A 12,458-nucleotide genomic window follows, 5' to 3' on the forward strand; every position below is an offset into this window, starting at 1 on the left:
TCTATACTAAATGCTGTCTTCTAGAGATAATTTTTTGTATTCTTGAAAAATATTTTCAAGTCCAAGAATGTTTGAAGATTAAAGTAAATGAAAACTGGAGGTGCACAGATCTTCAGTGGTAAGCTATCTGCCTCCTGCTAGGGTACATACCAGGTGTCTCTGCAGGCACTTGAGGCTCTTGACAAATTTGAGACAAAACTCGCACAGGTAGAGGACAGGAAGGGTGGTTAACTCCTGTGGGTACGGTGAGAAGTACCAAGGTTTTAAACGGTGGCGGCCAAGTTCAATGCACTCAATGTTCTTCATGCGGGTGATGATGTCATCGTGGCTGCGATCAGACACCAAGCTACCAGTCATTCGAGGAGCAGAAGGGATTCCGTCAGAGCTGTCTTGAGAATCCTGTGAGAAAAACATGCAAACCATGAGTTAGGTGTACAAATAACCTTTGAAAATAGGAGAGAAGACTTTGCTGAACAATTCAAACAGTGAAAATTACCAAACCCACTTTATCCAATGCGCCAGGGGTATAAGCAGATGCTCCTTTGGTACCAACTGTGGGAAAATCTTCCAAACACAGTTTGCTATTATTGAGAGGTTAGGTTTGAGGTCGACTTCAATGGGGCCTGGCCATCTAATTGACAGGTGCTTTATGATAAACCTAGAATGAGCGTCCTCCATTTGGTATTCTTTACGAGTATGTGGATGGACAGGTAACAAGGCTTCTAAATGCAGATTTGAATTTGCAATTAAATTGACATCTAGGAGACCAATAAAAGCAGACTGTTTTGTAAGTAGCCATGGACAAATGTGCATTAACGTGGCAATGGAGGCACGCACTTTAAAAGGTTGACACCTGAAAAACTTGCTTCATAAGTGACTGAAAGATGACTGTATGCGAATGGATATGTGCAAATGATCACAACATGGGATTTTGCAGTAAGGAAATTATGATGAATACAAAATTATGTAGACCTATCAGAAGGATGTTTTTATTTTTTAAATAAACAAAATATTTGTGATGCAACAGTTTGTATTTAGAAACCTTTATCAACCAGAACCAGTCATTGCTTATCATCCAAGTATTCTGAATGGAAAATTGTTGGATAACGAACCAAAAAAATGCATGTTAAACTATTTTGGATAGAAAGGTACATAGATAATTCTTTATCCATCCCTTCACCAACTAGCGCTACCACTTGCAATGTATTATTTTAGGCAACCTTCTGTTAAGTAACAAAGTTTACTATTCCGCTATTTATGATTCTGCATGGGTGCTGGATAAAATAGCTTTTGTGGCTTTCATCATTTGCATGTTTTAATGCCGTATAGATGTAATTGAATGTACGGATTGTGAAGTTAAGTGTTTAACTTCTTAACGGAGGCAGCAAAAACTGTGGCAGTGCAAGTGCGGCTGGGACCCGGATGTCCCCATCCATCACAAATGCATATGCCTTTCAGAGAACGTTGTCATCCACTGCAGTTAAGGGGAACTGAGCAACATAAACATGACCTTTATGTGAAGTTTGTGATCTATATCTAGTGCTCGAAGCACACATCTTAGGCATATCATTTTTGAACTTAAATCGATTAATTTACTCTGATATAAGCCCTAGAAACCACCTATTCAAAAATGCAAGATCAAATCTCTCCATCTTCCATTATCCATCTAGAACATTTATGTGCCTCTCCGACACTTTCTTTTACCCAAGTTGCAAACCATGCCCAATTTACAGCAAACCTATCAAAAATGTGAACTGAGCTCTATTGTTCAGGCATTATATCTCCTCTGAGATGTATGCCTTCAACTACCAGACATAAAAAACAGTGCATATCCCAATGATACTCTCCTTGCCACCCCACAACTCATAATTCCTTATGCCGGAGGGCTACATTATGTCCATGGGCTGCCACTGTATGGCAAATTGCACTCCCTATAGAAGCATGGGCTACTATAGCATAGTAGTAATCTTTTCTGTGAAATGCTTTAGTGCTGCTACCTCAAAACCACACTGTACCCTTTTCATTCCACCAACCCACTCCACCACTGGGCCAGAAAGTGGCCTCTGATCCACTATCTCTGATTACCCAAAAAGAAGCCTTCTAAAATACAAACAATCATGGTCTTTTTCTATCAAATTAGCAGCTCCCATGCCACAGCGGCTATATGTTAAATCAACTTCAACTCATTATTAATCGTCACGAGCTTCTGCAGCCTACCTATATACCTTCTTCAAATCCCCTTTAATTTACGGTCATAAATTGATATGGCTTATTCTATTCTACATTTCAGATACAAGGGATTTTTCATGCATTTTTTAAATCCACCATACGTTTCATGATATATATATTGTCTGTAAATACCATGCAGTATTATTGTCCTTATTAACACACATCATATAATAGCCACTGCTCTGACACGCCATGGGCCTGGTATTCTTTGGAAACCAGCTTCATATTAATGAAGTTTTCTTAAAAACCAACATATCAAAGCTGTTAAACATAGAATCCATTGCAAAGAGCCAGTCAGTGTGGGGTATAATTGGCAGGTACCAGTAGGTCTTTGTACTTTGATGATTTTAATACCCATGTCTCAAGGCACACTTCTGGCCCCCTGCATGGGCCTATGAAATAATGGGAGCCAAGAGAACAGTGAAAGGCTAAAGCTGGGTAGCTCAATTGTAGCAAGGCATGGAAAATAACAAGTAAACATTTGCAAGTGTGAATTTGCACCGGTATAGGTACTTATCTGAGTAGAAAGTCAACAGAACACCAAAGCGTAGCCCAAGTGATCTCAAATTAGAGAGATGCAGAGTATGTGCAAAGGACAGCAATATTAAAGAATTATGGATGGATGACCGGTAAATAAATAATGACAGTGCTCAAGGTTGACACCAGTGAATTCTAAAGAACCCGTATGAGAAAGTCAAAAGAAGCAAAAAGGTTTCAATGAGGAAAATTGAGAACCGATCAGCAAATGTAATTGTTTAGTTTGGGAATAATTATCCAGAACAGGTCAATGAGTTTTATTCCTAGGGTGATAAGACTTACTAATAACTGTATTAATTGAACTCTCAATATAACTGTTATTTGCAGGTTATCCTAACTTAATGTAGCCATAATCGTGAGTACCAAGGGCTGTATCAGGTGGTAATGGTCCGCAACCAGAGTTCACAGGCCCTCGCAACTCGCAAACAGGAATTTATTTCTTTGAAACAATGGGTTATACTAACCCAACATGGCCACCATGGAAATGGAAGCGAGGCTCAGATCTGAGCCCCTTTTATATTTCTGTGGCAGCCCGGAGGACATGAGAGGAGGAGCGTCTGAACCCGTTCAACTAAGTGGGAGGTGCGGAGGGAGGCAACAAAGAAACAAGGATGCCGGGAGTGGAGGGTACAAGGGAAAATGGCAGAGCAGGCACAAGCTGCTTTCAACTTTCTTGCAATAAGGGTTTATACTGTGAGGTTCAGCCGTCGTTCCGAGCAATCTGATTGGGTGCAGTACGTGCCCAGATGCTAATCAGAGATTATAGTGTTTGATAACGAAGACTGGCTTGTCCAACACTCTACCCGTTCAACCTCATGAGTCACTGGCAACATTGCAAGGGTTGATTTATGAATTTCTTCTCCTTCTGTCTTCCATTAACCTGGCGCAGCTCAATATTTGACAATATTGTTTTGCACAGATCATGCTGGCAGACCCACATGGATGGCACAAGATAAAGTTGCCTTGGAGAACCTGAGGAAGGCAGTTTCAAAGTAACTGTGCCAAAGCAATGTCATGAGCTAGTATCTGTTCTACATGGGCTTGGCAACTATATCCACTTGCCTTCTGGACTGCAATCTCGAAGGATCTCCTAGAAACCACTAGGGAAGCAGCCTTAGGGGCTGGTTGATACTCAGCGAGTAGTTCTACATTGATTTTAATCTGTTTTTGGCCTGTTTTATGTGCTTCTGCAGAGTGTTTGGAGTGTTTTTTTCCAATCGTTTTTTGACCAGTGTGTGCTATCCTCATCCCGCCTCCAGTCCCTCCCCCTCCCCCGATTGGCCAACGGGTCCCATAACTATCACACTGCTAGGGCAGCCCTCTGCCCGTTGCAGCCCCTGCATGTACATGCCCAAAGGCAAAGGGCGGCTCCTTCAGTAGTGGTTCCAGACAGTGTCTGCCGGTGTCAGCAGGGGAGGCCAGTGTCCAGCCCTCAACCAGCATCGACCATCAAGGTAGGTGTGGCCTGGGCGGGGAGTAGAGCAATCACTTTACTCCAGAAGCCCTTCCACACTATCTACCCGTAGAATATATCACACCAGACTGTTAGTACTAACCAGCTACGCAGCTAGGGAGGATTGTGAATACTGACCGTTGCCACATCAGGATAGAACTATGAATATTACCTTGAGTCACATCTAGACAGAACTGTGATCATTAACCTGTGACACACTAAGACAGAACTGTGAATATTAGCCTGTGCAACGTAAGGTAGAACTAAGGTCATACATAAGCAACATAAGGTCATATTGGCATATGCCTCACTAAGACAGAACTGTGAATATTGGCCTGCGTCACATCCAGAGAGGATTGTGAATATTAACTTGAGCCACACCTAGAGAGGACTGTGATTATTAGCCTGTGCCACATTATGATTGAACTGTGAATATCAACCTGTCCCACACTAAAAGAGAACTGTGAATATTGGCCTGTGTCGCATCCAGAGAGGATTGTGAAAGTTACCTTGAGCCACACCTAGAGAGGACTGATTGTTGGCCAGTGCCACACTAAGGTAGAACTGTGAATATTGGCCTGTGCCACGTTAGGATAGAGCTGTGAATATTAGCCTGCGTCGCATCCAGAGGGGATTGTGAATTTTGCTTTGAGTCACATCTAGAGAGGACGGTGAGCCTGTGCCACTTTAGCATAGAACAGTTAATATTAGCCTCCGTCGCATCCAGAGAGGATTGTGAATATTACCTAGAGTCACACCGAGAGAGGACCCATGAAATGAGTGTGTGTCTCTTCAGACAACAATGCTAATAACCAACCCTACTAAAAGCACACCCCTCTGCATACACCGCTTAAACTCTTAACTAAACACAACCACATCTCTAAAACCCCAGCAAACCGCCCGCACCTCACTAAACTGCAACAACAAACCACACATAGCCTTACACAACAGCACACAACACATACTACACCAAAAATCTAAGTGCGCAGTGTTAACCGAACTGAAGCTGCCAACAGCACATCACAGCTCCCTTGCTCATTCTCCAAACCTTGACCTACTAATGTACCCCAACCAACCCCCTTTTTGTCCAGATCTGCCAGAGCGCCAGGGGACCACTCCGGTGGTGATAGTGCGCAGCATAAATATCCTTTAACATTAACATGGTTGACAGCAACTTAGTTCCAGAGCTGAGCTCAGCCCTGCACACATGATAGATGTTCGGTCTGGTTTAGAGTAGTCCTTTACCCTAGATAGCCCAATAATCAAACTATATAGGTGGACCAGAGTGTTTGTGTGCCTGTCTGATGTGTGATTGGAGGTTCAGCCTAGACAAGCCCACAAGTGAATGTGCATATCTAGTGGGGACAATGGGGAGACAGTGCATTTTGCTGAATTTTCAACTGAATTACTGGAGAGTTTTCCCACAAGCCTGGGATTTTGTGGATCAGGCTTGGTCATATTGGCTGAGCCCTAGGGCCTTTGTCTCATGCTACGGTTTCAATATTGACTGGGCTTCTTTCCGGGGCTGTTCCTCATCCTCCACAGTGGCTGGATTGGATGTTCCCTTCCGAGAATGGTTTCTGGGCCTTTTTACCACTGTCTTCCCTGCTTCATCCACCTTGACCTAACACCCTGAGGTAGGAATTCTCCATCGTCTAAACGTAGGGTCTGACAAGGTGACAGAAACTCTGCTCTTTTTCTGGTCTATTTTGGGCTGGCACTACTGTTGCTCCTGTTGTGGACTATTTTCTTCTGCTCTGTTTTGCCATTTGAGCTGTCCGGATCTACGTGATCTGATTCCTATGCCATCCTGGTGCCTTCTTTGCATTGCTTCTGCTCTTTGCTGGTGGGTCATCATCCTGGAAAAGCTGACTATTATTATTTTAGATTGTCGCTTGTTCAATCAAGTACCTGTGCAACAGATCCTATACCTCAACTTGGTGAAAAAGGATTTTACTCACCGGGTTGTTTTACCGTTCCTAACCATTTCCTCCAAAGCTAGTGCTGCGAGTACTCACCCCTGGGTACTGGGCTGCTGGGTTATTCGTTGGATTGGCCATCAGTGGTTCCCTGGGTCCAGTAGTGGTGTCCTTTTGGAGGTGGTCCTCTACCATGGTAAGCTATTGACTTGCGTAGGCCCGAATCCTGCGCTGCTTCATTCCTTCCTGGGTCTTCTGGTTCTCATCCTTGGAACCAGATTTTTTTGTGGGGGTTATCTCTGAAATACGGTGGTGTTGGTTGCAACTTTTTCTGCACCCGTGTGGTAGAACTGAGACTTACCTGCCTCTATCACATAATCACAGCTATGCGCCTATTGGATTTCTCCCGTTATTTCCTACACAGAACATTTACTAACTTTGAAAACCACACTAAAGTGACTTTTAAGGGAAATTATGCCATTTATCCTTGGTCGTAGTTGGGTCTGTGAGGGTCAGAAATGCAAGACAGACCCAGAGGGATAGCTTTCTCAAAAATTGCCATTTTACTAAAGAAAATAGGGTGAGATAAACGCCTATCTTTCTCTAACCTAACATGAGTGTCCCTGCCTAGCAAACTAAAGAAGGATGACCTAGTGTCATATTTGGATTCTTTCAATTCAACAGTAACATGGCAAAAATGTAAACTTGTAAATGGTAGAAAACACTGCTTCCCCTTCGCTTCCATTCCCTTGGGTACATTCAGGAATGTCTTTAAACAAGTTCTGGCTTGACAAAGATCTGTTCAGTTCAACCTACAAATGTCTTTTCTAGTCACTGTATCTATCCTCTTGATAAAGAAAATGTCTTTCTACAACCATGTGGTTCGATAACCCAACACAATAGTTATTTCCACACAGTGTCGTTTCCAAACTTCAAAGTAAATAACCCATCACAATTCTTCCTCTATTGAAATGCATTTGTTAGGATACCTCGACCAAGATCTTTGGTAACACAACACCTGTAATTGTCTCTTCGTCAACTTCTTTTTACCACAAACATATGCTGTTCAAGTAACTGGTTCCTTCCTGGTTCACTCTCCTGCCACAAAGAAATTTTCCTAGCTCTACAGTGGATTTCTTTGGTGGCAATATGGCTTAAAGGTCTCTCCAATTAGACATCTCATAAAAGGAGAGCGCTCTCTTTTGTCTTTTTACTCCTTCTGGACAACCTCTTGGTTGTTGGCAATGTAGGTTACAAACGCCCCTTTCTTGCAGTTGCACTTCTTTCAAGCAGTCACTTGGCTGTTGGCAATATGGATTACAGGTTTTCCCAATTACACTTCTCATAAAAGGGAAATTGCGCCCTTTTTGCCTTCTTGTAGTTCATCACTTAGGGGTTGTATTTAGGCTTTCATTTACTTCTGGCGGCCTCCCCCTTAAGCCCTGTGGCTCTCGTTCTCCCTGCAACTTAATTATGGGAGCGGACAACAATACTAAACGCCCCAGTGCCGTGGAACTTATTTAGGATCAACAGTATTTATGGGTGGCTTTGGCTGTCTCCTCTAGGGTGGCCCGGTACAGCAGCACTTCTCGGTAGTCCTTATAGGTTTAAGTTTTTTATGTACATTTATTTCTTTGTAACCAGTGAATTTGATGTTATCAGATTTAGGAAATGTTACAGGATCAATTTAAGACATTAGGCTTATAACTTACACACAAAACATAATCCTGGTTATTAAAGGACATCAGTTTTAGGAACGCCCAAGGGGTATAAGGTATTCTATTTAAGTGACTTAACAGAAGGTTATTTGGGTTTCCTTATGAGAGGGACTTGTAAAATGACAACAGGCCATCAGATACACAGGTATTAGTGAACACTCATCCTCATAAGAAGATGAATACCACATTTTTCACAAAGGACTCACCACTCCCCCCTCCCCACCCCCGACAGCCATCTCCTCCCATGTGCTCCTCCCTCATGTTACCACCCCCAGGGTTAGGATTAGTTAGCGTCTCCCTTCCCCTGGTCACATGGGAGGAGATCTTAGGCTGGGTTTTAGTGATGAGGATTCTTCACATGTGGAATTTTCGACAAGAGGCTAGAATTTTAGCATATGCCACTTATTTGCTGAACATTTTTTAAATAGATAGTAAAGCGACCACTCGGGTCTGGTATTGCAAGCCTTATTTCGACTCCGTTTTCCCTCTGGGACTTGTTGGGAAAGTATTACCCCCACCCCCTTTCCTCCCTCTAGGTGCTGTATCTCGTATATGGTCTACTTATATATATCACTTGTATCAGAAGTTGCGTATATTACTGTGACTATTCACGTGTTAGCACTGTAGGCCCTAATGAACTGTTTAAATATATTTGTATCAGTGAATAGAGTTCAATTATTCTCCCCACCCCTTCGCCTTATAGGTACCTAGTTTACCACCATGCACTGGCCATACCTTTAGTATAGGAGCGAGTAGGCTGTTGCGACCCTCGCCCAAAACCCCCTCTGGCAAACCCATTGGCCAGGTGGAGTCAGGACTCGGGCCTCTAGAGCCTGGCATCCTCTTCAAAAGCCCTCATGGGGCCAGTCCTGGCCCCTATGGCGCCAGGCTCATACATCATGAAAAACAATGTGCTTGGGAACTACTTTATTGTATTGTCAGCCAACATGGAGGCATCCACATAGCTTGGTTCCTAAGAACCAAGCTATGCGGTCTAGTGTTTTGCGTGTGGTAGCCTAGGAACTACTTTACCTGGACTATTTTGTTGGGGCTGTTTAAACCACACCCAAGCAAGACAACACGCTTGCGTTACTTTGCAGCTTGCAACGTGACGCTCACCGTGTCCAGCTATTCCCTCGAACCTTGGAGAAGCAGAATCTGCAAGGAGACAAAAGGAACATCATTAGCAGCAGCATCATCTTACCTGCAGTCTTCATCTTTAAACACTCTCAGCTACTGGGAACAGCTTCCTCGAATCTGCACGCCTCCCGGACAGAACAACCTGAAAGAGGAAGATCGAGGCAACATTAAAGAAAGCAGTAGAGACATTTACAAATTAAGAACTGCTCAAAAGGCTTACCTGGCTGGTCGCCTCTCGGCTGGCACCACTCCGGACATTCCACTCGCGCTGAAGAACACAGCGACCTACAAGGAAGGAAAACACAGGTTAGCAAAGGCAAGACTTCGCAGCGCTGTGCATAGTGCTTACTTACCACATCATAGCGCTCTTAATGCGCCATCATTTACCAGCTTGGCTCAACCAAGCCAGTTCGCCTCGCTGAAGCTCTGCATACCTAAGGGAGAAAAAAAGAGAAATTTTTAAACAAAGAAAGGCATGCAGGATAGCAACAAAACTAAAGAACAGCAATAAGACCTACTTGAACAATATCAAACGGGCCGGGGTCAGTGAAGTAACTGGACCGCACTCGCCCAAGAAAGACAACGGGCCCCTGCAAAGAAGGCAGGACGGCGAGCACGCCTAATTCTACCACAAGGCAGAACCTTCCCCGCAGACCACATCAGGGCAAAGCTGAGAAGCATACCAGTGAGTAACCCGGCTGGGTGGCGTCCCTGTGGATATCAGGTGAGTGTAACATAGGACCTCCCTATGTGCCTTTACTGTTTTATATGTGCAATATAATATGTTTTACCAAAAGTACTTATTTGACCTTACAGTTACATTCTGGATAATTTTATAATGAAGTCTATATTTTTCAGTTTACCAGTGTAGTGAATTCTCTGGAGAAGACCATTGGCAATAACTATAATTCAATGCTAACTTACCTTCTCCTTTAAGTGAAGCCTGACTACTCCACAATTGCTACCCTGCGAGTTGTGTCTAACATTTGGCTGGGATCCCGGTTGGTTTTATAAACCTCTTTAAAGGGCTATTGAAATATCCCCTTAACACCTATGTTTAGATTATGTATATTGTTAGGCTGTGCTGTCCTTAGTATATGTCCTCATTGTTATTTCTGGACTCCTTCACTACCTGAATCACTCCAGAGGATGACAGCCACAGCCAGTCCTTCCCAAGAGGTGGGAGTTCGGTGGGGCTACAGTCCATGTCACTTGCTTTTGGTGACTGTCTGCTTGACACAAGAACCACTTTATCTTGGCCAATACCGCAATTGCATGATGCTCACCAGCCTGTCTAGTTCTACCCTAGGAAAATACACCTTGAGGTAGGAAGCCTTCATCATCCAGAAGGCTCTCTAGTGACAAGACTGGGGTTGAGGGATGCCTGGTTAGGGAGGGACTGCCCATCCCCAGGTTAGCTAGAGACGGACGGCCTTTAGAGAGCTCCTTGAATGAAAATCAAATTAAAACCCTTAACTATCTGTCTGTGTTCTTGAGGCCATATGTGACACAGCCTATATACTATTATGACCCCTTGAAAAGCAACATTCTTGAGGACGGCTCCACTTTGTTTTTTGCCCTTTTCAGTGCATCTGATTTGAGGGCACATTTTTCTACACAATATATACAAAAATACAATGTTAATGATCTCCGCTAGAACATGAGGGTATCAAAGACAGAAAGCTAGGAGATTGGAGAAACCACGTTAATTGTAATGGATTTGAAGTTAAGACATGCCTAGACTTAGTCAGGATTCCTTCAGATCAATAAATCACAAAGAGATACAGCCCTAACAGTCCTTCATTCACTACCGGCTCCCTCGTTTTCACACTCAGCAGGGAAACTAGAGCGGTCACTCATTAGCATAGACTTGCACATTAACACTGATATCGACCTCCAACAGGCCAGAGGCACAACAAATGAAATTCCCATGTCAAGGGGAAAAAAAGCTAATACCAGACACCCACAGCTATTCAGCATTCTGGCCTTTTGCCTGCACTTTTTGATTGTTCTTTGTGATGCCCTGCCAGTTTTCCCCTCGTGAGTTCCATCTAAAACTCTCAGTGGATGCAACTCGTGTTTGTGGCCCTTCTGGGTTGCTAATGGCCCCCAAAGGAGGGCGTGACTGCCAAGGTGCCAGTTAGTCTGCCTGGGTCAGTACCAAAAAAGGTGTACCGCTTTCAGTTGGTGGCAGTACACTTTAATACAGTCACTCCAAAATAAATAGCTATTTTGGCTCAAATTAAGCCTTTTCTTGGAAGCTCCCAAATGTTACAGTGTTGTAATTAAATCCATTTTCCGAAGTAACTGTGCTTTGTTGCATTTGACGGCTATTGGGGAGGGATAGAGTCCATATTGTGTTACTTCTTCTGGCGTAAACTCTTGCAAAGAGCACTCAAAAGAATGTATAAGTGCTCCGGTGACCTCCTGATGGGGGATGGCTGTCTGAGATTCATATGGAAGCAGATGTGCTAAGTTTGCTCTCAGAGAAGCCTGCTAATTGGTTGCCTAATGTTTGAATGGTGGAGGCAAGTATTATTGCTAGTGGCCGTTACCTTCTACCCTCTGTTTGGCATAAAAGTGGAAATTCTGCACAATGAACTTTGTTAACTGCTGGGATATGATCCTGATCCCAGTGAAATGATGGAAGCTCTGCTCCAGCAGGTGTTTGACCATGCAAAACCAGATGGTGAAGATTAGCCCCTCTACTGATCAAAAGGATCCATGTCTGTACTCCTTTCTCTTTGTGGAAGAAAATGGCAGATATATGCAAATACAGGTCTCAAAGAACACTGAAGGGCAATATACATGGATCTAATTGGTAAGTGGAAGAACTTTACAGATTTGAAAATACTAGGCTTCTATATTTAGTATTAGGACTCATGTAGCTAAGCGAAAGACTCCATTTGGAGTTATATGCTTGCAGTCAGGAAGGAGAGCTGCAATTTGGCAACAAATGCTGTCATTATGGACAGGTTTTGTCTTCTGCTGGCTAAGGAAGTTATTCAGAAATGCGTATACACTATCGAATGTAAACCCATGTATCACAAACAGATGCAGCTTCAACCCAATGAAAATAAAGAGTGTGATTCTTAAGTCTATTAAACCTACATTTCAAACATGCTTGTGCTCTACAGTATGATTGCGGAAATATCATGTGTAAATAAACTATATTGTCATGTTGACTACAGCAAGGCATTTGACTTGACACTGTGTCCAGAGCCTTGCTGTGGGAAAAGCTTGGGATGTGGGGGGATTGTTCCACACTTGCTTTATTTTATTAAAGCACTATACACCAACACTTCTGTTAGAATCAGGTTAAGTGCAGATGGAGAATGTGAGGGATATAGGAAAATCAACCAGGGCCTCAAACAGGGCTGTGTGTTAGCCCCTGTGTTGTATAACCTATATACAGCAGATCCCGAGGAACATATTAGTACAGTAAGATATTTCCCCCCTAGA

At 43.3% G+C, this 12,458-nt stretch overlaps 1 protein-coding gene across 2 annotated transcripts in view; it reads right to left on the bottom strand.

Annotated features, from left to right (window-relative positions):
• Positions 1 to 12,458, bottom strand: part of KAT5 (lysine acetyltransferase 5) — an 804,909-nt gene that overhangs the window by 312,714 nt on the left and 479,737 nt on the right. For both annotated transcript variants that reach the window (XM_069644821.1, XM_069644820.1), the window contains one exon: positions 151 to 399. In XM_069644821.1, coding sequence (XP_069500922.1) covers positions 151 to 399 — 249 coding nt within the window. The remainder of the gene's footprint in view (positions 1 to 150; positions 400 to 12,458) is intronic.

Source organism: Ambystoma mexicanum, chromosome 2p (assembly GCF_040938575.1).
Source record: "Ambystoma mexicanum isolate Mex_15411 chromosome 2p, UKY_AmexF1_1, whole genome shotgun sequence".
Taxonomy (NCBI): domain Eukaryota; kingdom Metazoa; phylum Chordata; class Amphibia; order Caudata; family Ambystomatidae; genus Ambystoma; species Ambystoma mexicanum.